Raw genomic sequence first — 27,224 nt, 5'->3', positions numbered from 1 at the left:
TTCTTGTTAGCAGAGAATAAATGTGTGCAAATTGTAAAGCTCATTTTGTAAAGCTCACACATTTTTCACGTTTTAAGTGTGTTCATATGATACCAAGAGTAGAATTCTTACCRGAATTCCAAAAATAAAATAACGTCTGTCTCACCTTGTCTTTATCCTGAAATTCTTTGTGGGTGCTGTTCAGATGAACTTTGAGGTTGGTTGGGTTTTTCCCTTTCATATCTGTGCCACACACGCTGCCATTTTCGGGCACTACAATACTTTTGCCTTTTCTCTTTTCCAGGGACGTACTCAATATAATCCCATACGGGTCTTTGCCTTTTGTGACCGACCACTGCTGGTGTTGGGTTTGCTGCCGCCATTGTTCACGCCTATGGTTCACACTCCGCGCTCGCCCTCTGATTTCTTCCCTGTTGGCTACTGATAGCTAGTGATAGTGATGCACAAGCTAGGCCTATTTGAAACATTGTCATCTACTGGCAGCCTTTACAGGACAGATTCAGAAGCTCGAAAACCCCATTAGAAAAAAAGCATGAAAACCCCATTAGATTTTTGCCCAAAATTTCTAAAACTAAAGATAATTTATAATAGTTTTTATTTTTATTTTAMTTTGTTTTGCAGTCAAGGATAATAGATACAGTATAGTTTTAGTTTTCAAATGTTTTTCTTAATTATTTTATTTCAGTTGACTAAATTGTTTTTCCAATTTTAGTTTTTATTTTATTTTCAGTTTTCGTTCACTATAATAACTTTGGCGTGTGCGCCCGGCTCTGGGAGCAGCAGAGTGCTAATTTAAGTGCTCCCCAACTGGTGATTACTCGAGAGCCTTGCTTATTTTCCCACAGCTGCTCCAGCAAAGCAGCTCTTTAATTACAGAGGGAAAGGGCACGGAGCCACGACAGCCCTCAGTGTGTGTGTGTGCGCGTGTGAGGATGGATGGGGATGTGAGGGGTGAAGGGGTTACAGAAGGTCAGTGTTGATATCTAGCGAGTTGGAATAAATAAACATTGGACTGGTGGTTTAACATCACAGTTCCTTGAGCTGCTTAAGCTCTCGTTAATAGATTATTATGAGAAGAGACGGCACATCTTACAGGCACCACACCACACACACACACACACACAACACACACACCACACACACACACACACACACTTGTTGTCACAGCCAAGCTCGTTCTGTGTTCTCTCACACACACATCCCCTCACTGCCAGCTCTCCTTCTATGATCAGTGCTCTTAATGCTTTAAGTCAGATGTGCTTGGCTTATCTCTAAGCCACAATTTAAAGTTTGCTTTTTGTCCTTATAGGGATCTCTCCAACAATCGGATTGGCTGCCTCTCTCCTGAAATGTTTGTAGACCTTGGCAATCTTTCTAAATTGTGAGTAATCTCTAAATTGAAAACATACAGTACGGTGCGCACAATTTGAGATGCGTGTGTAGGAAATATGTTGTTTCTCTTAGATAAGGCTCTTTCAAAGTAATGCATTAGCAGATACTGTGGCGTTTTACTTGTACAAAGTAAACCAGTTTGATGTGTATTTACCCTTTTCTCCCCACAGGAATCTATCTGGAAATATTTTCTCTTCATTGCCGGTGGGACTATTCACACACCTCCTGTCTCTCAAAGTCCTGTAAGAAAACAAAAGGAAACAACACACACACACACACACACACCCCACAATCATATAATCACTCACACACACACTGCACCAAAATGACACCTACACAGTTCGATGATGGTTGTAATACCATTGTCGTATCCCCTCAGGCACTTCTCTACAGAGTCTCTGTTCTGTGACTGTCAGCTGGAGTGGCTGCTGCTGTGGGCCAGGGCGAACAGTGTGCGCCTGGGCAACGACACCCTGTGTGTGTACCCCACACACCTCCACGGCCTGGAGGTCCGCAACCTGAGGGAGACACAGCTCAGATGTGGTAAGTTATCTCACACCATCACTATCCGTGTTTACATAAGGTATACAGAACACCTACATAGAGTAAGCATGTCAATATCTTTTTTTCTGTATATGTTTGAATTTGTATTGTGCCCCAAAATAAATGAGTGTGTATGAGTGTATGAGTGTGTATGAGGTGAGTGAATCACCTGTGAGGAAGAGATTGGTGTGGAAGCTAGCTAGAGTGTTCTGGTGTTTCCATCTCTGCTTTGTGATATGCTGTGTGCTCTGAGCCATMGGGGAATCACATCTCATGTCTGAAAGCAACTCTGCTCCTACATTCCCCATATCCTGCACACGCTTAGAGGATATTGCACTGGGATGAGAAAATAACACGAGTCACTGCTAGAAATGTAAATGGCTGTGTGTTTGTGTGTGTGTGTGTGGGGGGGTGTATCCATGTACAATACTAGACATTCTGAAGTTATTCTACATAATCCCGAGTGTGTCTTTCATTATGTGGAACAATCCAAGCAATTACAGGGTAATTCCACACAGTCCTATGACATAGAGCCAGGAGTGGAATTAGGCTGGTTGGAGTATAGAATTCTCCTTTCACCCTAACACATCCATTATGGGATTAACGTGATAATGTTCAGGACTCCCTCTACAACAGCCTCCTACAATCCCTTTACTTACTTGCTTGGCAAGAGCCATCTTTGATTGGACACTGTACAGTGCTCTAACAACCTCTTCTTGTAATGTTATTTGCAGCTTATTATCTCCATATGGGTTCACTTTATGTCATGGAAGGCAGCACTACTATACTGTGGCCATCAGCATTTCATCACATATCAGCTGCGTTTGTTCAGCACCTGGTGATATAGGTCAAGGTATTACTGAGAATGACAGTCGATACGATGACAAATGACAAAGCTCGCCTTCTCACTCGTACCAGACAATAGTTCTCACTCATACCAGACAACTATCCAAGGTGCAATCTTCCTGTTATTCCAGCCATGTCGTCCCTTTTTTTTCTTCTCCAAAGCGATGTGATGAGTAGCAGATGTCAGGGTGAACACATCTTAAAGTGCTTCTCCTCCTTTGGGGTGTCTGACATTGCGTGCGGGTCAAGTGTCATTCTCAAACGAGGGGGAACGGAGGGAGGAGAAGTTTCCTGCCAGGATCAGGTGCTTCCTCAGATGGGGGTCAAGGCTATGTCTGTTCAGCGGATTTAAACCACTGAGAAATGAAACACACACACACACACACACACACACACACCACACACACACACCACACACACCAACACACACACACACACACACCACACACACACTCACACACACACACACACCACTGAAGTAAGGAGCAAGGGCCCTCATTAATTTCCCTCAAGGCTCATCAGTGGCCTCTGTAGAATGCATATAATTTGACGTTTTAGTCATTTAGCCGACGCTCTTATCCAGAGCGACTTACAGGAGCAATTGGGATTAAGTGCCTTGCTCAAGGTCACATAAGCATAATTTTTTTTACCTCGTTGGCTCAGGGATTCAAACCAGCGACCTTTCGGTTACTGACCCAACACTCTTAACCACTAGACTACCTGCCGCATATGAATTGGAATACATAGCCTACGGTAAGAAGAGATGAGTTGATTCACACACACCTAGGGCCTTTGGTGTCTGGGTAATTATTTAGTGTATGACGCCATGGCAGTGTCAGGGTCCTAATGGTCACTACAGGCCTTATGCACATGACGAGAATTATATGCCTTTTAGACCCTGTGGTCAGACCAGTAGAACTTGCTTTCAAGTTGAATTAGCTCCATATTCTGAAAAAGACAGAATATTATCCAAGCAACATCTGGATACAATAAGAGAAGTGTAACCAGTGTGTGTGAAAGGGCCTAATCCTATTGAGGAAATAGCAGGGTTGGACTTGTTTTTATTAATTAGGGGTTTCTCATTTAATGGCTTCCCATCCTGAATGATGTGGCTCACTCAGAGACTGTCTTAGCTGTTGTGGGTCAGTGAGCCTGGTCCCAGATTTGTTTGTGCTGTGTTTTCCAACTCCTATGGTCATTGTCATGTTTGCCCAGACAGCACAAACAGATCTGGGACCATGCTAAGATGGAGTTGTTCTGTAGTGATTTGAATGGATCCTTCTAGGCTAGCGGCCAATCCTCAAAAAAAGCTTTTGCTTTTGAGATACCCCCACCTGATGTATAACAAAGCACAACCATGTTTTTCCATAAAAGGTCTCATAGATATGTAATAGATGGTTGTATGAAATTGTTTTACTGAAAAAGTGGTTAAATTGATAGATATTTCGACAACCCCTTAACTCAAACAGTGCAGAATTAATGCCTGGCTGAAGGGGGTGCACATATGCTCATGTAACTCAATATTGCAAGCTCTGATATTGCTAAAATGTTGAATACTAGTAGTCAATTGTCTGCCCTACATACACAAACAAATAGCACTACGATATCTTAAAGCAATTTAGAAATATAGACCTGTAAACACACAGATACATTGGGCGGAAATATCAACTATTCATATTTATGATTTTTAATTTATTTTATTTCACCTTTATTTAACCAGGTACGCCAGTTGAGAATAAGTTCTCATTTACAACTGTGACCTGGCCAAGATAAAGAAAAGCAGTGCGACAAAAACAACAACACAGAGTTACACATAAACAAACGTACAGTCAATAACACAATAGAAACATCTATGTACAGTGTGTGCAAATGTAGAAGAGTAGGGAGGTAAGGCAGTAAATAGGCCATAGAGGCGAAATAATTACAATGTAGCATTAACACTGGAGTGATAGATGTGCAGATAATGATGTGCAAGTAGAGATACTGGGGTGCAAAAAAACAAGAGGATAAATAACAATATGGGGATAWAGTAGTTGGGTGTGCTATTTACAGATTGGTTGTGTACAGGTACAGTGATCAGTAAGCTGCTTTGACAGCTGATGCTTAAAGTTAGAGAGGGAGATATAAGACTCTAGCTTCAGTGATTTTTGCAATTTGTTCCAGTCATTGGTAGCAGACTGGAACAAACACTGGAAGGAAAAGCGGCCAAAGGAAGTGTTGGCTTTGGGGATGACCAGTGAAATATACCTGCTGGAGCGCGTGCTACGGGTGGGTGTTGCTATGGTGACCAGCGAGCTGAGGTAAGGCGGGGCTTTACCTAGCATAGACTTATAGATGACCTGGAGCCAGTGGYTTTGGCGACAAATATGTAGTGAGGGCCAGCCAACAAGAGCATACAGGTCACAGTGGTAGGTGGTATATGGGGCTTTGGTGACAAAACGGATGGCACTGTGATAGACTACATCCAGTTTGCTGAGTATGGTGTTGGAGGCCATTTTGTAAATGACATCGCCAAAGTCAATGATCGGTAGGATAGTCCGTTTTACAAGGTTATGTTTGGCAGCATGAGTGAAGGAGGCTTTGTTGCAAAATAGGAAGCCGATTCTAGATTTAATTTTGGATTGGAGATGCTTAATGTGAGTCTGGAAGGAGAGTTTACAGTCTAACCAGACACCTAGGCATTTAGTTGTCCACATATTCCAAGTCAGAACCGTCCAGAGTAGTGATGCTAGTCGGGCGGGAGGATGTGGGCAGCAATCAGTTGAAGAGCATGCACTTAGTTTTACTTCCATTTAAAAAGAGTTGGAGGCCTCGGAAGGAGTGTTATATGGCATTGAAGCTCGTTTGGAGGTTTGTTAGCATAGTGTCCAAAGAAGGGCCAGATGTATACAGAATGGTGTCATCTGCATAGAGGTGGATCAGAGAATCACCAGCAGCAAGAGCGACGTCATATGTACAGAGAAAAGAGTCGGCCCGAGAATTGAACCCTGTGGCAACCCCATAGAGACTGCCAGAGGTCCGGACAACAGGCCCTCCAATTTGACACACTGAACTCTGTCTGGAAGTAGTTGGTGAACCAGGCGAGGCAGTCATTTGAGAAGCCAAGGCTATTGAGTCTGCCGATAAGAATGCGGTGATTGACAGAGTCGAAAGCCTTGGCCAGGTCGATGAAGACGGCTACACAGTACTGTCTTTTATCGATGGCAGTTATGATATCGTTTAGGACCTTGGGCATGGCTGAGGTGCACCCATGACCAGCTCGGAAACCAGATTGCATAGCGGAGAAGGTACAGTGGGATTCGAAATGGTCAGTGATCTGTTTGTTAACTTGGCTTTCGAAGATCTTAGAAAGGCAGGGCAGGATGGATATAGGTCTATAACAGTTTGGGTCTAGAGTGTCACCCCCTTTGGAGAGGGGGATGACCACGGCAGCTTTCCAATCTTTGGGGATCTCAGACGATACGAAAGAGAGGTTGAATAAGCTAGTAATAGGGGTTGCAACAATTTTGGCGGATAATTTTAGAAAGAGAGGGTCCAGATTGTCTGGCCCAGCTGATTTGTAGGGATCCAGATTTTGCAMCTCTTTCAGAACATCAACTGTCTTGATTTGGGTGAAGGAGAAGCGGTGGGGGCTTGGGCAAGTTGCTGAAGGGGATGCTGAGATGTTGGCCGGGGTAGGGGTAGCTAGGTGGAAGCATGGCCAGCCGTAGAAAAATGCTTATTGAAATGATCGATTATCGTAGATTTATCGGTGGAAACATTGTTTCCTATCCTCAGTGTAGTGGGCAGCTGGGAGGAGATGCTCTTATTCTCCATGGACTTTACAGTGTCCCAAAACGATTTGGAATTAGTGCTAAAGGATGCAAATTTCTGTTTGAAAAAGCTAGCCTTAGCTTTCCTAACTGACTGAGTGTATTGGTTCCTGACTTCCCTGAAAAGTTGCATATCGCGGGTGCTATTCGATGCTAATGCAGAACGCCACAGGATGTTTTTGTGCTGGTCAAGGGCAGTCAAGTCTGGGGTGAACCAAGGGCTATATCTGTTCTTAGTTCTACGTTTTTTGAATGGGGCATGCTTATTTGAGACGGTGAGGAAAGCACTTTTAAAGAGCAGCCAGGCATCCTCTACTGACGGGATGAGGTCAATATACTTCCAGGATACCCGGGCCATGATGAATGTAAACTTCACTTTTTGGTAGCTGTTCAATAGACAACTTTCCAAGTCCAATGTTTTCTCTCTTTTCGGTGTCTATTGGTGGGCTAAGACACTGAAAGCTGTCATTTTTTCCAATCAAAGCTTCCTCTGTGGATTTGTATGTATTTAGCCCCTACTCTTGGATTTAACTCCTAATCCAATATGGCATCAAATCCAATAAGGCTGCCACAATACCATTTAAATGGTGGTTTAATCACTTGTATATGTACATGTTTTAAATTAGTCTTAAGCCTCTTTGACGATCATTGAGACAAATGTGAGGCTCCAGCAAAAAGAAAGAGAATCCAACCCTGACACCCTCTCCCTAGCTCTACAACTAGCCCCCACTGTGGTATAAATTCCCTGCCAGGATTGGGCTCTTAATTAATTCACCTCCGTATCATTTAGAAGTGAGTTTTTGTATTGCTAGTCCAAAACGTCTGCCTGAATCCAACATGACCTGCTGGGCCACTGCATTTGTGATGCACATTGGGATGTTCCCATGTTCTTAATACTACTTTCACATAGGATGTATGGTATTTTGCCTATGAAAAAAATTGTGCAATGTCTACATGACCCCATTACAAACAGGCCCATTTCTACAACCTGCAGGTTGACTTTTATACCTCCCGTGTGCATGCCGGCATGCCGGGGGCGAATGGTAGTAGTGGTATGCTGATGTGGCAGGGAGTTTATTTTAATAAATCCATTGAGAATATACACCATTTAAAAATAAATCCATTATTAATTTGTTTAGGTTGGTTCTAATAAACATTATAAGACTAATAAAATGAATTTGAAAAAGAATAGAGGGGGTCTTACGTTGAGAGTGTCTTCATCATGATACCGATTGAAAATGATAGCAATCTATGTTTTCCAAAAGCATTCGAGTCTTGTGTGTTCATGTTTCGCAACCTCCGCCAGCTTTTGGAGTTGCCTATACGTGATCAAGCAAAATAATAGGCCTACATTCTGAACGTTTCTGATCAGTGATAGATGAGCAAACAAATAGATGAGCTATACCACCTCCACTTATTTGCCCAGCCAGAGAATAAACGAAATATACAGATGGAGATTCAGTGAAACAAAATCACATTGATTAAGACAAGTCTCAGGCTTTTGGTCGGGAGTAGGCCTAGGCAACTAAGCGACTGCCAGTGAAGAGCAAAATAATCCACTTGTTAAGCTACATAACATGCTGGCAAAATGTTCTGATCAGGCTAATAAATGTGCCAACCAGACAAGATGATCATGAGCAGCACTCACCTCAACTTAGCTAACATTTCCACAGCCTAATTGTAGCCTAACCAATATGCAAACTGAGATTCAGTGAAAAGAAAAATTGAAATTGATAGATTTTTATTAGATTTTTTCCCCAATTTTGATCTTGTCTCATCYTTGCAACTCCCCAACAGCTCGGGAGGTGAAGGTCGAGTCATGCATCCTCCGAAACATGACATGCGAAATCGCGCTTCTTAACATCCGCTTAACCTGGAAGTCAGCCGCACCAATGTGTCGGAGYAAACACRGTTCACCTGACGACGAGGTCAGCCTGCAGGCGCCCGGCCGCCCACAAGGAGTTGTTAGAGTGAGATGAACCAAGTAATTGGCCCTCCCGGCCAAGCCCTCCCCTAACCCGGACGACGCTGGGCCAATTGTGCGCCGCCCTATGGGACTCCCGATCGCGGCCGGTTGTGATACAGCTCGGGATTGAACCCAGGTCTGTATGAAAGCCTCTAGCACTGTGATGCAGTGCCTTAGACCTCTGCACTATTCGGGAGATTGATAGATTTAGCAAGACCCCACACTTGCCTCAAAGCAGTGAAAAATGGTGCTGAAATAGTTGACCACACACGGGTAGGCTATTGCTAGGCTATTGCTTCAATCAATTGMATTTTAACAATTGGATGACTTTGGGAGTTTCAGTAACACCAATTTGATGCCTTCAATTGCATTAGCCTACTTTATTCCAGTATTTGTCATTCAGTGATACAGTATTTATTACAACAGTAATTCTTTATGTATCCATCTAGTTGTGGTGAAGAAAAAAAAGACGTGTGGTGAACTTTGCAAAGAGATTGGTGAAGTGACATGCCTCGCAAAGTTTAGAACTTCCAGGACGATAGTAGTAACTATTAAGAGCGTAGTGCGTGCGAATGCCACCTTGGTTAATATTGGCCAAATTATCATTCTACCTGACATCCAAAGAAATATAAAGAAATATGTTGCCACATTCAACATTAAAACAACTTGACCCACAGTACAATTGGGCGTTGGAAAGATCTAAAGGCAAGTCTCTTTGTGACAGCCCTTTCACAGACTTTCCTTCACAACCATACAACCAACCATTCCACTACTGGAGTATCCCCATCATCATTCAGGCTGGGATAACATTCCAGTTAGTCAAGGGGTCTCTTTGGTGTGCAAGCTGCATCTGCTGACTGCCTATAGCGAACTGTACAAATGGAAACTGATCACTCCGCCAGTCACACAGCAAGGATACTAGCCCTTGCCCAGAATGACCAATCAATCAATCAATCAATCAAATGTATTTATAAAGCCCCTTTTACATCAGCCGATGTCACAAAGTGCTGTTAGCTGTGCAAGCAGGTCAGGGCCCCAAAACTACAACCACCACTGGCTACCTTGTCTCCTCACCCTGTAAGGACACACGTATGTCCTGGTCACCTCAAAGACTTTGAATTAACCTTGCACACTTAGTTATATTGGGGAAATAAGGGCTGTACACTACTAGAGTAGCTGACTGTTGTATTACGGTTGCTTTCCTGTACGCTACTGTGTGGTTGTGTTGTGAAAGCCTTAATATATTTTGTGGACTTGCCCATTGTTGATATGCTGTATGTGTGTGAATGAGATTACAACATGAACACACTGTAATAATGGATCTGTGAGTCGGGAAGCAGGTGAAACGTTTGATAAAGAGGAGGGGAGAAGCAGGAGAAGATGTGACACACACATTGAGAAAGTAGTTGGCTTCGGCTATTCAAACACAACAGAGGCATGGCATGGCCTAGTTAAATAAAGGTTAAATATACAGCACTGAGTGAGAGCAAAATTGACTTGGAAAGTTGTCTATTGAACAGCTACCAAAATGTGAAGTTTACATTCATCATAAATATTCATAGTTTATATTTATGCCTATTGTATCTGTGTGTTTATAGGTCTATATTTCCTAAATGTTTTAAGAGATCCTAATGTTGTTTATTTCTGTATGCAGGGCAGACAATTGACTACTTATATTCCACATTTTAGCAATATCAGAGCTGCCACTATTGGATTACATTAGTTTATGTGGTTAATGTGTTAACTGCAGCCCAATGACACCCGCAGAGCTTAGCCCTGGCATCTAGGGATCCTTGTGCCATCACACACACACACACACACACACACACACACACACACACACACACACACCATCACCACGACGGGCATTACACCTGGCTTTACCTTGTGCCATTACACACTGTGGGTCAGCACAACTACTACTTCATCAACACACACATACTGTACACATCGGGAAAGCACACACACACACACACACACACACACACACACACACACACACACACACACACACACACACACACACAACACACAGTCTCACCCTGGCAGTGCCTGATAGGCACAGGCGTTTTGCCGCTCTGATCCTTTGGCTCTGAGTGTGATTCAACAGTATCAGCATAACAGCAGATCAACAGTCCATTGCCCCATGCTGTTTTTATGTGGTACCACTTAGCCAGCTACAGTCAGCTACAGGTTATGCAGTAGCTCCAGTTCTGCACTGCTTCATGTCCAACTACCAATACATGGCTCTGTAAATAATCAACAAATGAAATGACACTCTTTAAAACACAGGAAAATTGCAATATCAAGAGATGTGGTGTTAGCCCAGTAGATGAGCATGTTAATATCAAGAGATGTNAGCATGTTAATATCAAGAGATGTGGTGTTAGCCCAGTAGATGAGCATGTTAATATCAAGAGATGTGGTGTTAGCCCAGTAGATGAGCATGTTAATTGCGTACTTTAGTACAGAAGCACGTATGTCTTATTTATGTTAATAGTATGCATTATTTCTATTTATGTATAGTATTAGAGAACGTGTTCCTCCATGGAATGCGTTTAACACGAGTGTCTGCGGGTTTTCGCTCCTCCCTTGTACTTGATTGATGAATTAAGGTCACTAATCAGTAAATAACTCCCCTCACATGGTTGTCTAGGTCTTAATTGAAAGGAAAAAACTAAAACCTGCAGACACTAGAGATGGAATGGCGCCGTGCCTTCGCTATCTCACTATCTCTCTGTCAGATCCATTATATAGCATTTAGAATAGAGATGTAATATAGCTAGAGACGTTGGAGTTTGAACTGAATGTATCAGCATCCATAAATGGGAGCGCTTTATGACCCATGTACTGAATGGCCCGTCACACTGTAAGCACTGCTAGGTCTCCCCATTGATCTGAATGGAACTGAAGGCCGCTTAGCCGGCTTCTTGGAGCATGTCCAAGGAAATGTTTTTATGTGCCCAATCAAACATGTTCCCTGTGTTCGGAATTCCCAAGGTACCACAGCGAGCCAGTTTACTACGATAATCTCAGATCAGTATGTAGACGGGTGGCCGACGCAAACAGCTCCAGGTACAGCGCTAGCGGTTTCTAAGATTGAAACTGACGAAAGCTGCTAAACCCTTTTACTAGCCTTTTTATATAGCCAACAACCACAAAAATCAGAATTCATCTGGTATTAAATGATTTGCTTGGCTGTAAATCCTCTATGTTCCCCACAGCTTTCATTCATTCCTACAAGCACATTGCTTTCTCCTGATTGCTGATGTTTGTGTGTGTATGTGTATTTGTGGATATTGTATGTGTATTTTTGTGTGTTAACATTGTCAATACTTTGCAACTGACATGACTTCAGCCATGGGGAATCATCAATCCCTTTCCCATCCCTCGCCAATCTCTCCTTCCCTCTGGATGAACGAGTTCTCCCCTTCTCCTCTCCCTGGTAATCTGCCTTTCCTCTTCAGATGGGCCTCTGGAGCTGCCCTTGTTCCAGCTGATCCCGTCCCAGAGACAGGTGGTGTTCCGTGGGGACCGGCTACCTCTGCAGTGCACCGTGTCCTACCTGGATCCCTCGGTCAAGCTGCGCTGGCGCCACAATGGCCACGCCATCCACAGCAACGAGGGCAGGGGTGTCTATGTGGAGGAAACCCTGGTCCACGACTGCTGCCTGCTAACCAGGTAGGGGGTATCGGGGACGTGAGGGGAGAGCTAATCACGCTCGCTCACACACACACACACACACACACACACACACACCACACACACACACACACACACACACACACACACACACACACACACACACACACACACACACACACACACACACACACACACACGCATGCACTCATGCGTAACAGTTCTTGCAGGTTGCCAGTAACTCGCACACGCATGCACGTGTATATGCTCATGTGGGACAGTTGTGCACACACACACACACACACTCACCCACATCACTGCGTCTCACTTATCATGCTCACATGCCCTGACACACAACCACACACATCTGTATGCAAACATACACAACACAAACACTCACACACCATCCCCTTTCTCTCCCTTATTGTAGCCGTGATTTACCTCATGTTATCGTCCACCCTTGATAGGGATCTGAAAGGACAGGGGCAGAATTGGGTTGGCAGTGTGCCACCACTTCTGAGAGCCAATCTGTGCTCCGCAGGAGGTTTTCAGAGCGCTCCGGGAACGTTGTCGGAGCATTCGGTGATCACACACTGACAGGAACAGATGCGGAAGCATAATTATAGTGATAATGTGGTCAGCAGCGCTGCTTTTCTCACATTTTTGGGGCCCGTCGCCACACATCCTCTTCCTCTCTTTGTTTCCTCTTCAGGCTACTGTTTCTGTTAGCTAGGGCGGAAGACCTGGATTCAAAAACTATTTGAAATCATTTAAAACACTTTATATGTGCTCAATTGAGTTTGCCTGGCTTATTGGACCAATCAAATCATCTCAAACCGGTAAATCCCACCCATCTGGCCCTCTGGACATGCTAAAGCGAACCCTCAAAGTATTGGAACAATTTTCAAATAGTATTTGAATCCAGGTCTGCTTGGCTTGGCGGCAAGCAGGCTCATATGGAGGAGCACATTGCCGTTGATTAGTTTAACTGCTGCTATGCTCTGAGCCGGGGGCTCTAACATAAATATTGATGGAGTGTTGACAGAAATATCTTTTCCCTGTGTCAACAGGGCCGGAACGCTCATTGTCACGGTTTACATAGCACCCGGAATGCCAGCTCCTTTCCCAGTTCTGGGAAGGATACCGTCCCGGAATACCGTCGCTCCCACTGCTCCTGATTTGACCAACATTCCCACCTGATGTTGAAGTGTACTATTATGTTGTATTCACTATAGCTTTGTGGCTGAGTTGATTGTCTCTTAGTATGAGGATGAGTAAAAAGATATGTTGCGTGTCCACTTAAATATCTCAATAGGCTAACTGCATTCAGTGCTACCCTTCCTCCCTGCATTTAGTTTGTATTGACAGATTGTTCTGTTGCGGACTGCCAAAATGGAATGACTTAGCATTGCCTCTCCAATGAGGTCTGTAATTCACACCTGGCCACTCATTCCGAACTGCCTAATGGCTGTGGATCATTCGTAGCTAATGGTAACTAGCAGCTGTAGTGTTAAGTTGCGAATTGTGTGTACACACAAAAGCCCATCAAGCTGCTCTGGTGAATGAATCACTTGTATGTGTGAATGGGCTGAAGAGTGATTAACACATGCCTGTGTACTCTACAGCATACGGAGCGGAGTGGATCAGCCTGATAGTCAACCCAGTGTCCATTGTTAGGTGGTGTTCTGTTCTAATGGGACGTCCTTACGCAATCTAACTCCATTAAGTGGCTCAGGGGTGATGTGTGACGTTCATCAGTGTGAGTCGAGCCCTCTGACTCCTTACTGCAACACATGCACCTCAGGAAAACACTTTAGCAATATGCGCACATGCACACACGCACGCATGCACGCGTAGACACACACACACACAAACACTTCCAACTCTCCTTTTCCACTACTGCGTCCCTGTGCGGAATGTGATGGATTTAGCCTCACTCTCATTCTGATTAGGACTCGCAATTAGCCGCCGCTTTCCCTTGTATACACAAATTATGCAATTTTCTCCCTCGAAGTGGAACCTATACGGTCATGTTGCTCTTGGCAGCCACAGGCACAGTCAAGCTTTCCCAGCAGAGAGAAAAAAGGCAGAGGAACTGCCTTGGTTTCCTGCAGACTGTTGAGTGTATAAAACGTCCCATCCAACAAAAACACAGCTCTCAGCTCAGTCTGAGCTCCTATATCATCAACAAGTGTGTCGACAGACAAGTAGGGAATTAGAGGGGGGGGTGGACTTTCTGGCCCTGGTGCTCTCATTAAATAAAGCATCAGGGATTAGTAATGCTCTGACCTGCCCACCATGCCAGCAACTAGGCCTGAGTCAATGCCAGTTTAATGACATGAGGCTGTATTTTCAATCGTTATGCTCTCTCTGTTGATGGAGTTCACTTTGAAATAACGTTCTCTTAGCGGTGTGTGTGTGTGTGTGTGTGAGTCAGTACCTCTAGCCTTGTATGATGGCCCATTGGAGAGGAAAAGTCTAAAAACACAGGATTAAGATGTAGCTTAAACCCCCCGATGTGTTCTTTGATCAGACACGCTGAAGTCATATTGAATTTGGATTTTATGACCCCTATTAAGGTGTTCCCAAAATGTTTTCATAGCTTTTCTCTCACCTCAGTTGAGTGTGGTCACAAACCAATGTTGCCCATTCCTCAGAGGGTGCCATGTTACAGAATGTGCCAGTGTAAACATTCAGCATATGTTACGTAGTCTTGCTGTCTCTGAGGACATTTGGGGTGACGCTCACAGGCACAGGATGATAAGATCTTCCATTTCATTCAGAATTTTGACCCCAAATAATGGTCCCTGAATACTAATGCCGGTGCTGGGTGTGTGTGTGTGTGTGTGTGTGGCTGGCCCAGGCTGCTGCAGACTGCGTAATGTTGCCAGGCTAAACTCCCAGTAACTGATGCTAGCGGAGGACATGGGACCAGCATGTGAATCATGCCCCATTAATCAAGCACTTGAAAGCCTGCAGCTAGCTGCCGCTTCGGAGGTATCTTTCTTAATCCCCTCCATTTTTAATCACCCTAATATGCCACTGAACTGAGAGGAAAAGCTCTACCTCGTTTTCTCTGATGGGTTTCTCTCTCTCTCGCTCTCTGCTCTGCTCTCTGCTCTGCTCTGCGCTCTGCTCTGCTCTGCTCTCTGCTCTGCGCTCTGCTCTGCTCTGCGCTCTGCTCTGCGCTCTGCTCTCTCTCTGCTCTCTCTGCTCTCTCTGCTCTCTCTCCTTTTCTTTTCTCCCTCACACCTTTCGCTCTCCAGGCATTTAAAAAAATATATTTTCTGTTTCTCCCATTTCTATTTCTAACTTTCTCTTTCTCCTCATCCCTTGATTTTCCTTCACACCTCTCCTCAAGCTGATTGGCTCTTGGAATTGTCCTGCCACTGTGTTCTAAACCAGCACATGAGAGAACGTAGAGCAGGTCAGAGGGAGTAGTAATTCTGATTGCCAGAGGGACGGTAGGTTAGTTGATGGCATTACAGAGATGATACATAGGGTAGATAGTGGCAAAGTGAGAGCCTTACAATTTTTGCACATAGAAGCTTTGGTAGCGTTACGCTGTTACAAGGTGTTTTTTCGATGTACACAATGCAAAGAAATACAAACAGCTCCCTTTAAACTCAATTTTCAATCACAAGGTTCTTGGATGAATAGTGTTCTTAATTGGGCCCTGTAGCCCACGGTCATGTCATTTATAGTAGGATTCTTTTGCCCTATTTACACATGGCTATGATCTGTAGTGGATGAAGTAAAGCTAAATGGGGTCACAACACTGGTTGGAGTGGTTTAAGAGAGGGGGAGAACAAATGTCTTTGGAAGAAGCTCCTTCTCTTTTTATGGAGGAGGGATCTTTTATTTATTCCCAAATCACACGCTAATGCTTTAAGTCCGACCATTCATACCCAGATTTAGCCTTCCCTATTAAAGTCTTATCATCACTGCGCAAGAGTCCTTCAGAGGCCTGCAGTGGTGTGTGTGTGTGTGTGTGTTTGTGTGTGTGTTCGTGTGTGTGTTCGCTAACTTATGGTCCCCATATAATTTTTTTTCTTGATTATGTTTTCTTCAGTATGTTTATTTGTTTGCAAGAATACAGTAGCTGTTCAACTGAATGTATGATCGGAAGCACCCACGCACTTACTTAGAGAAAGAGAAAGTAGGAAACCAACTCTGTGGCATAGAGCCTCTTGTAAAATGCCTGAGTTGGAATTTCGGTTTGTTATTGGGGAGGGGACGCTTTTGAAGTTTACTGTCTTGTAAGCAGGCATTATGTAAACAAATTGTTAAATATCAGCGCAAGAGCGTAAGAATTCCTAATGAGGCCTTTGGGAAGCGTTGGGTGCAGACAGCTCCACAATAGCGCAGTGTTAGTGTGGATTTAGGTCATTACTTTGTGTTGTGCCCCTGTCCCGCTCAGTGCTGCAGGGCTGCGCTCKCAGCTCCAAGCTCCCTCTCATAGTTATTATTCAGTTGTGAGCCTTTGAGGACGACCTTCCTAAAATGTTTTCTATCAAACCACTAAACCACCCATAAGCTGACTGCTGTAGCTGGTCAAACCCTCTATACACAATCTGTTTATCTGGGTCTGAATTAAGCTCTGTGTAGCAGATATCTGGGAGAGTTTGTGATCTGGCAAGATGGCGCCAACAGAGATGGTCGCCTCGCTTCAAGTCCTTAGGAAACTATGCAGTAATTACTTTTTTTAATGTATATTTCTTACATTGTTAGCCCCGAAAATCTTAAGTGTTATTACATACAGCTGAGAATAACTATTGGATATAAGAGCAACGTCAACTTACCAAGATTACGACCAGGAATACGACTTTCCCGAAGCAGATCTTTTGTTCGGACCTCCACCCTGGACATTGGATCGAATCCCAGAGGCTGACCCAAATCAACGTTGTCGCCGCAGGAGAGGCCTCCTGGTCAGACTAAGAAGGCGAGCACACCACCCACCGCTTCCGAGCATATTAGTCGCCAATGTCCAGTCTCTAGACAGCAAGGTGGATGAAATTAGGGCACGAGTTGCCTTCCAGAAAGACATCAGAGATTGTAACATTCCCTGTTTCACAGAAACTTGGCTCACTCGGGATATGTTGTCAGAGTCGGTACAGCCACCGGGTTTCTTCAAGTGTCGCAATAGCGCCTCTTCAACCTCAGGAGACTGAAGAAATTTGGGTTGTCACCTAAAACCCTCACAAACTTTTACAGATGCACAATCGAGAGCATCCTGTCAGGCTGTATCACTGCCTGGTACGGCAACCTCACCGCCCTCAACCGCAAGGCTCTCCAGAGGGTAGTGTGGTCTACACAACACATCACCGTGGGCAAACTACCTGCCCTCCAGGACACCTACAGGAGCCGATGTCACAGGAAGGCCAAAAAGATCATCAAGGACAACAACCACCCGAGCCACTGCCTATTCATCCCGCTATCATCCAGAAGGCGAGGTCAGTACAGGTGCATCAAAGCTGGGACCGAGAGACTGAAAAACAGCTTCTATCTCAAGGTCACCAAACTGTTAAACAGCCATCACAAACATGGAGAGGCTTGGAGTGGGTCTAGGGTGTTGGAGTGGGTCTAGGGTGTGGGTCTAGGGTGTCAGGTAGGGTGGAGGTGATATGGTCCTTGACTAGTCTCTCAAAGCACTTCATGATGACAGAAGTGAGTGCTACGGGGCGGTAGTCGTTTAGCTCAGTTACCTTAGCTTTCTTGGGAACAGGAACAATGGTGGCCCTCTTGAAGCATGTGGGAACAGCAGACTGGGATAAGGATTGATTGAATATGTCCGTAAACACACCAGCCAGCTGGTCTGCGCATGCTCTGAGGACCCGGCTGGGAATGCCGTCTGGGCCTGCAGCCTTGCGAGGGTTAACACGTTTAAATGTTTTACTCACCTCGGCTGCAGTGAAGGAGAGCCCGCAGATTTTGGTAGCGGGCCCTGTCAGTGGCACTGTATTGAACTGGAAACCAACATTAGCCTTGTTAAAATCCACAGCTACAATGAATGCAGCCTCAGGATGTGTGGTTTCCAGTTTACATAGAGTCAGATAAAGTTCGTTCAGGGCCATCGATGTGTCTGCTTGGGGGGGAATATATACGGCTGTGATTATAATCGAAGAGAATTCCCTTGGTAGATAATGCGGTCGACATTTGATTGCGAGGAATTCTAAATCAGGTGAACAGAAGGACTTGAGTTCCTGTATGTTGTTATGATCACACCACGTCTCGTTAATCATAAGGCATACCCCCCCGCCCCTCTTCTTACCAGAAAGATGCTTGTTTCTGTCGGCGCGATGRGTGAAGMAACCAGCTGGCTGCACCGACTSCGTTAYCGTCTCTCGAGTGAGCCATGRTTCCGTGAAGKAAAGAACYTTACAGTCTCTGATGTCTCTCTGGAATGCTACCCTTGCTCGGATTTCATCAACCTTGTTGTCAAGAGACTGGACATTGGCGAGTAGRATGCTKGGGAGTGMAGCGCGATGTGCCCGTCTCCGGAGCCTGACCAGAAGACCGCTTCGTTTGCCCCTTTTACGGCGTCGTTGTTTAGGGTCGCCGGCTGGGATCCGATCCATTGTTCTGGGTGGAAGGCAAAACACAGGATCCGCTTCGGGAGAGTCATATTCCTGGTCGTAATGWTGGTGAGTTGACGTTGCTCTTATATTCAGTAGTTCCTCCCGACTGTATGTAATGAAACCTAAGATTACCTGGGGTACCAATGTAAGAAATAACACGTAAAAAAACAAAATATTGCATAGTTTCCTAGGAACGCGAAGCGAGGTGGCCATCTCTGTCGGCGCCGGAAGTCTCTGCACACTATTCATGTCTCAGTCTCTCACACATAGACTTGCACATGAACACACACTCAGACAGACAGACACGTCACTTTATTTCATTATTGACTGGTCATTATTGCCATCATCAAGTCTTTAAGTAATCAACATCATCATCATGTCGTTATCATCATCATAATATGTTTCAATGCTTCCTTCTCCTCAGTTTTCTCTTTCCTAGAAATTAAAGACAAGCAAGCTGCTTGCATGGAGACATCAGACAAGCGGATATTGGATTAAGCTCAGAGGGTTTCTATTTAGGACCTGACTGGAGAATTGATGCACTACTTTGTGGTTGTGTCCCTTAGAAGGAGCACTGCTGTTTTAGGGAGAGAGAGCTGTGTTCTATTTCTGCCTGTGGTGGTGGAGATGACCGAGGCAGTGGCAGTAGCAGCAGCAGCACTGGGTTGCCCATGCTATCACAGGGTTACTCAACATCACTGGACTGGACTCACACAGAGTGCTCACTTTATCAGTCACTCTGATGTAGTGTGGTAGAGTGGTTTATTACTGGGCATAGCCAAGTGAGCTAAGCAAGGGAAGAGGAAAGAATAATTAATCTAGCTACATGTAGCTACATCTATCTTGATTAGTATAAGGATGTTTTCCTGAGCGGGAAAGGGAGGAGAAGTATCCCGGGGCACCAGTAGGTTTCAGGATGAAGAAGACCTCTTTATCTGGTTATCTGACCAGATAGCAACAAATGCGCTCTTGGTCATGAAAAAGACGCCTTTTTCCTGGTTGTAATAGAGACCTATTGGTTGTAATTTGGTTATTTGACATCTTGTCAACCAGAAAATAACAACATTGTGGCAAACTGTGTCTCAGAGCAAGTTAACTCAAATCCCAAATGCCACTCAGGTTCTTCTTTCTGCTCCAGCCAATGAAATAATGATCAGTGTTCAAAGCTTTTAGCCAACAGACCTGCGAAACATCCAGGAGTTTGGCCTCTCTCTCACAGCTCTCGACTCCCCCTCCATTTTACTTTCCTAATATTAAGCACATTGCTTTTCTTTACAACAGGAGTATATCCTACCTGGCTGGCATGAAAATGAACCACAGGAAAAGTGTCCTCCATTCGCTATTTAAGTGCATAGATGACAGGCATTTTTTCCCACTGCCCCTGTTCCGAGACAGGTGCATGTTACTGGTCCATTCTAAATCCAAATTAATTTCACACATAAATTATTTAGTATATGTAAAGGCAAAATTAAATCAAGAATAGTCTGATGTGTGACAATATTAGCCTATCACTTGTGAATGATATATTATCACTTGTGAATGATGCCCAGCTTGTGTGCAGTAAGGCAAGAAACAGTACAGGCCTTTTTTGGCGACTTTTTCGAATCATAGTCACACACTGCATGTAGCCTAGCCCATAGGTTTGTATCACAACTAAATAACAAATAACTTCTTAAAATGAAGCACATTAATCCGCAMTAAAACTGGTGTAGAGCCTAACTGGCATACATAGGTGAGTTTCCTTTACAATAAAGCAACACATGTATAAATCGCATTTGTGGTCACTTTTGAGAATGGTGTTTTCCAGCTAATTGATAGCATTTTGGAACATTCACGCTTATAGCCTACTGCTGTTTGCGCATTGCTGCGCTTATAATATGAAGAAATAGCGTAATAGTTTATCAACATTTAAGCTAAACGTTCTGATCTGTTGCATCAGCCTCATTGGTTTAAAAAAATGAATTGATGCGAGTGGTTGTATTAATTTGGGATCTATCGCATCCCACAACTGTCCCAGACTATGTTTGGAATATTTATTTCTCGCACAGAAGGACAAGTTGACCAATGGAATAGGTCAACTTTTGTACTATGGGGGAGAGTATATTGACATAGGCTAGTGCTTTTGCTGTTTGTTAGGCCTACTCATCTTATTGGCTGAAGGAAAGTAAATGTGGACAGTTCTTCTAACATATGCGCCTCGGAATTCGATAAGAAGGACGTGCACAGTTGCATCCCCGATGTGTCTGTCTTCACTTGTAGCCTTCTTCGGAGCTGAGATGCCTGTGTGAAGGACCCGATCCTGTGACGTGCATCAGCTAATAAGAATTGAGATATCTGAATGCGCCATGTGAGTGAGAGGAGCTTCAGGGCATGCAGCCGGGAGAAGGGAATTATAATTATTATATTAAGGCCAGGGGTCCAACGGCCACTGGCCGCAAAAGGCATGGATTTTTTTAGGGGGCATTATGGCCACACAAGGGGGATGCCGCTGGGAAATTCGAGGTATTATCAAGTGCTTGTCAAAATTGTGAATGAGAGACTGAGGAAGTGTGTGCAGCCTGAGCAAGAAACAAAGCAGAGCTCATGCAATTTCAAGCGACTTTTTTCAAATCATCATTAGTTGCATCATGCAGCCTTAGAATGTATAAAAAAATCTAAACTTATAACCCAATGTTAGTATCACAACTAAAGTTGCATAAATAACTCTAAATGAAGCATATAGGAGGACCTGTTTCTTTGTTAACCGCTCAACACAGAATAGCCGCATGTGCGCACTCCCTCAGAAATCGTTTGGAGAAAATATATTTTCTATTTTATCCAGCTATGTTCAGTTGTATTCTTCATACTATAAAATAAAATAATGCCATGGAATTGTGTGCAAATCTTGTCTGCTAAATGAACTAGTGTAGCCCACAGCCATATGGCATAGCCAGATCAGGGCCGAGCATAAGGACAACTCAAGAGTATGCTATTCTGTTCTTCTGAAATAGACTACATTTTCTAAATATCATGTTTCTTTAGACCTGTCTAAAAAATGTATTGTGATTGTGTAGGCTATATTAAAGGTATTTATTAGACTTTTTAAAATGTAGATGTTCCAAAGGTCTGCATCAGTGGCTTGTAGAGGCCAGGAGATGCTAAATGTGTTTGTTTATTAATTGTCAATTTTCTTGATCGGAAGTTATTTGCTTGACAATCACCGGCTGACAATTTCATTACCACCAAAGCCCTAAGCCAAACCAAGCCAAACTGTACTAACCTGGCCGGGGTACACTCCATCCACATCCATCCACCATAGTGGCTGGAAACGTGCTGAAAAGGACTGTATAAAAAGATGTCCAAGCCAGCACAATTGGGTTCGGATCAGCACGATGTGAAAAGGGTATTTCAAATATTAGTGTCATCATGTCTATGGGATTCAGATCGATGCTACTGAATCAATTCCAGGAAACATAACAGCAAGAGCTAAGTAAAAAAAAAAATCCATTTGAGAGTATTGGTGGAAAAAGCCACAGGGAACTATAGTTTATGTCGCTGAATAAATATTTCTTGCATATCCTCTGTTCAGAAGCACTGTCAAGGATTATTCTCCGGCACTCAACAACTAATAATTTTTTYCTGTGGAAGATTTGAGTGCCTTCTCTTGCCTGTCATTTATAATTTGAATGTCAACTGTCACACACCCATGGCATAGTGTTGATCCTAAGTCGAATTTGACAAGTCATGTTTTTTGGGGAAACCGCGGCTGCTATTATTCAGCAACACTGAACGCTGCTTAACAAAACTGTGGAGCAAAGCAGTCAATGCTCTGAGGTGCCACATGGAAATGTAGATTTTATGGCAATTATTATGCATTACTAATAAAAAATACAGTTGGCTTTACGCTGAGAAATATTTCCATGGAGATAGTGGTTCTTGCCTAGCAGTTTGTTTGGTTTATTTMCACATGTATCACAAGGTGCATTCTCTCAATTGATGTATTTAAAAAATAGCATAAATCCAATAATTTATATAATCTGTCTGTTGTCATTGTCATGTATGTGTCCTTTATATAACCATGGATGTCCGATTCAATTAGATATCCTCCTTACAAAGGAGATATGCTCCATTTAAGTATCAATCACCAATGGCATGTCACGACCACAGCTATAAGTCATCATAACATCACTATTCTAAGTTTCACAGTTGTGTCTTGAACTGAGTAGTTCTTGTGCAGTTAGCAGAAAGACACACACACACACACACACACACACACACACACACACACACACACACACACACAGACTACACATCACACACAACACACAACACCCAAAAAACAAACAAACAAACAAATCTTTCTTCTTCTCACCTCCAGTGAAGTCATCCTCTCCAACATCGACCACAGCCTGTCTGGCAACTGGGAGTGCCAGGTGACCAGTTCCCGTGGCAACAGGTCCAGACAGATGGAGATCGTTGTGTTGGAGACGTCAGCGCCCTACTGCTCAGCAGACAGGGTCAGCAGCAACAAGGGAGACTTCAGGTAAGTGCTTTGACCAGACCAGACACAAGGACCTCTTCGGGTCAAGGCTAAATGTCAATGTCAAAGGTCAGCTACAGTGAACAAGGTGGCTAAAAACATGCCTGACKTTATGTGAGCATTCAAGAAGACAGAGTGTTATGAGAAAATGAAATGTGAAAGCCCAATGACTCACTAAACTCAGCTCTGCTCAAATAGGAAACTACTGTAGAATATTAGATAACAAAGAAAGTAAACAGACAAATGAAAAACATTTCCTTGGAATGCAAGCACTGTTTAGCTAGCAATTATCCCCACAAATTAGGAAAGCTCTGTGTTTCATATCAATCAACAAAAGGCAAATACATATGTACCGAGCTTTATAGATGCCTGTAAAACAGTCCAATTAGTCTCTGACTGGCTCTCCATGAGACCTGGGTTCAAAAACGTTGAGCATTTGCTTCAGTCTTCCTGGAGTGCCATACGGGAGGGGTTTTACTATGTTGGGACTATTCAATTGGTGCTATTGCATCAGGCAAGCTCAGTCAAGCACAGATAAAAGTATTTGAAAAGATTGCAAATGGTATTTGAACCCAGGTCTGCTTTCCACCTCTCCCTCCGTCTCCCTACGTGTCCATCTGGAATGAAGTTGACTTTTTCTCTCCCTCCTGTCTTGTTTTTCGTGTACAGTATGCTCCATTGTTGTGCATTTCTCTTGTACTTTACAGCCCACTTCCAGTGCAGCGAGCAGAGAGGCTTCGTTTCTGCCCATTAGTGACGCAATGGGCTGGAAAATGAGACCCTTTTTTGTTGGGGGGAGATTAGTGCCGTACATTACTAAGTAGCCGGTGCCGTGATGAAGGGGAGAAAGCCAGACAGATTCCTCACGAACACAACKGATTTCTCCCCAGTCTCTCCTCCATTTACTCTTTTTGTTTTCGCTTCATGAAAACTGGCCAAATTTACATTGTTGAAATGAAATAAGCTTGGTTTTTTTTTGGAGTATTTTCAGGGTATAGACTGGAGTAAGATTAAAATGTAAAATGAAGTGCCATTATTATTGTTTACTTGTTATGCAGATCAACAGCAGATCAACAGTATATGATAATGTAGTAATAACAAAGCAAAGTGTCACATATGATGTCATCGGGAAATCAAGGCTTATGGTGGATCATGGTGACAAGGATATTGATACCATCTCTTGTGACAGGTGGCCAAAGACCCTGGCAGGGTTGTTGGCCTTCCTGCCCTGTGCTCCATCCACATTTGGCTCTGCCCCCCACCCTTCTGGTGCCTCTTCACACCACCCCACTCAGAGGGAGAAGAAGGCCTGGCGACGCTGTGACCGGGCAGGCCAGTGGGCAGAGGACGACTATACCCAGTGCCCGTATGCCAGCGAGGTGACCCGTGTACTGCACGAGCTCACCCAGGTAGGACAGCAATTCACTCCACAAATCTCACCTTTTAACCCAGGAGAGTCAGGCACGGAACTCTCACCTTACATCCGCACTATTATCTCAAACATCGATTTCCGGCTTTCTCACTAGCAGAAACAACGCGAGACAAGGGGGTCGAAAACTGAAGAATCTTCAATTATATTGTCCGCGCTTAGCATTTTTTATTTTATTTAAGGTAATATCTTGCTAAATTTATGCCCATATGCACATATGAAATGCATCTATATCCAAGTGATCTAGCCTCTACTAACCCAACCACTGTTCTGTTTCCAGATGACCATCAACACCAGTAATGCCCAGCCGTTAGCCCAGCAGCTGGTAGCCTTCACCAGCAGGGCAGGGGACTTCAGCGATGTGATGGATGTCATCTTTGTCACACACCTGGTGGAGAGGCTGACTCGCCTAGTGGACCAGCGCAGAGACGTACGTATGATAGCAGCACTTATCTGCTGTTCACACACACAGAAGGTTGCACGCACGCACTCATGTACGCACACACACCTATGCACGCTCGCGCACAATCACACACAAAACAAACATACACAGCACTTAGCCTCAGCATCCATCCTGCAGTCCACTATAATTATAATAAAGTTATAATGTGTTTGATCACACACTCTAAGTTGAAGGAATGATACAATAAAGAACCCAAGCTGTTTACTTTGGACGAGCGGTTTATAGTCCAATGAAAGGCACATATGAATGGCTGTCTCTTTTTGCTCCGGTAGCTGGCTAGTCTACTCCAGCCCCATAAATGCTAGACTTTGGGTGCTAATTTCGCTGAGATGTCATCAGTGCGTCTACTTGGTATCATGCCATTTGAAGGGAAACTATACAGTGCCTTACAATTATGTAAAATTGTGGACGACTAATGAAATACAGAAATATCTCATTTACATAAGTATTCACACCCTGAGTCAATACTTTGTAGATGCATCTTTGGCAGTGATTACAGCTGTCGTTCTGGGTACGTTTCTAACATTTTTCCACACCTGGATTGTGCAACATTTGTTCATTATTCTTTTCATAATTCAACAAGCTCTGTCAAATTGGTTGTTGATCATTGCTAGACAACCATTTTCAGGTCTTGCCATAGATTTTCACATAGATTTTAAGTCAAAACTGTAACTCGTCCACTCAGGAACATTCACGGTCATCTTGGTAAGCAACTCCAGTGTATATTTGGCCTTGTGTTTTAGGGTATTGTCCTGCTGAAAGGTGAATTTATCTCCCAGTGTCTGGTGGAAAGCAGATAGTAACAGGTTGTCCTCTAAGAGTTTGTCGGTGCTTAGCTCCATACCGTTTATTTTTTATACTGAAAAACTCCCCAGTCCTCACAAGCATACCCATAACATGATGGTACAGAGATGACGTAGTCAATCAAAAATCATATTAAACACTATTATTGCACACAGAGTGAGTCCATGCAATTTACAGTGCATTCAGAAAGTATTCACACCCCTTAACTTTTTCCACATTTTGTTACGCTACAGACTTATTCTAAAATGTATCATCAATTTACATATAATACCCCATAATGACAAAGCAAAATCAGGTTTTTAGACATTTTTGGAAATGTATATAGAAAAACCCCTGAAATATCACATTTACATAAATATTCAGACCCTTTACTCTGTACTTTGTTGAAGCACCTTTGGCAGCGATTACAGCCTCGAGTCTTCTTTGGTATGACGCTACAAGCTTGGTACACCTGTATTTGAGGAGTTTCTCCTATTCTTCTCTGCAGATCCTCTCAAGCTCTGTCAGGTTGGATGGGGAACGTCACTGCACAGCTATTTTCAGGTCTCACCAGAGATGTTCGTTCGGGTTCAAGTCTGGGCTCTGACTGGGCCACTCAAGGACATTCAGAGACTTGTCCCGAAGCCACACCTGCGTTGTGTTGCTTAGGGTTGTTGTCCTTTTGGAAGGTGAACCTTCGCCCCAGTCTGAGGCCCTGAGCTCTCTGGAGCAAGTTTTCATCAAGGATCTCTCTGTACTTTGCTCTGTTCATCTTTTCCTCGATCCTGACTGGTCTCCCAGTCCCTGCCGCTGGAAAACATCCCCACAGCATTATGCTGCCACTATACTTCACCGTAGGGATGGTGCCAGGTTTCTTCCAGACATGACGCGTGGCATTCAGGCCAAAGAGTTCAATCTTGGTTTCATCAGACCAGAGAATCTTGATTCTCATGGTCTGAGAGTCCTTTAGGTGCCTTTTGGCAAATTCCAAGCGGGCTGTCATGTGCCTTTTACTGAGGAGTGGCGTATGTCTGGCCACTCTACCATAAAGGCCTGATTGGTGGATAACTGCAGAGATAGTTGTCCTTCTGGAAGATTCTCCCATCTCCACAGAGGAACTCTGGAGCTTTGTCAGAGTCACCTCCCTGACCAAGGTCCTTCTCCCCCAATTTCTCAGTTTGCCTGGCGGCCAGCTCTAAGAAGAGTCTTGTTGGTTCCAAACTTCTTCCATTTAATAATGATGGAGGCCAC

General features: G+C 43.9%; 1 protein-coding gene across 1 annotated transcript in view; it reads left to right on the top strand.

Annotated features, from left to right (window-relative positions):
- The window catches only part of LOC112080352 (adhesion G protein-coupled receptor A2-like), a 93,866-nt gene extending 68,331 nt beyond the window's left edge, over nucleotides 1–25,535 (top strand). Inside the window, exons 4-10 of the mRNA XM_024146082.2 lie at nucleotides 1,310–1,381; nucleotides 1,563–1,634; nucleotides 1,772–1,935; nucleotides 12,027–12,240; nucleotides 23,137–23,301; nucleotides 24,488–24,707; nucleotides 25,008–25,535. Of these exons, the coding sequence (XP_024001850.1) occupies nucleotides 1,310–1,381; nucleotides 1,563–1,634; nucleotides 1,772–1,935; nucleotides 12,027–12,240; nucleotides 23,137–23,301; nucleotides 24,488–24,707; nucleotides 25,008–25,334 (1,234 nt within the window). The 3' untranslated portion in view covers nucleotides 25,335–25,535. The remainder of the gene's footprint in view (nucleotides 1–1,309; nucleotides 1,382–1,562; nucleotides 1,635–1,771; nucleotides 1,936–12,026; nucleotides 12,241–23,136; nucleotides 23,302–24,487; nucleotides 24,708–25,007) is intronic.
- The last annotated feature ends 1,689 nt before the right edge of the window (nucleotides 25,536–27,224 follow it).

This window comes from Salvelinus sp. IW2-2015, unplaced genomic scaffold (genome assembly GCF_002910315.2).
Source record: "Salvelinus sp. IW2-2015 unplaced genomic scaffold, ASM291031v2 Un_scaffold16283, whole genome shotgun sequence".
Classification (NCBI taxonomy): Eukaryota; Metazoa; Chordata; class Actinopteri; order Salmoniformes; family Salmonidae; genus Salvelinus; species Salvelinus sp. IW2-2015.
The sequence above is the reverse complement of the archived record's forward strand: the minus strand, read 5'-3'. Positions and strand labels throughout refer to the sequence as shown.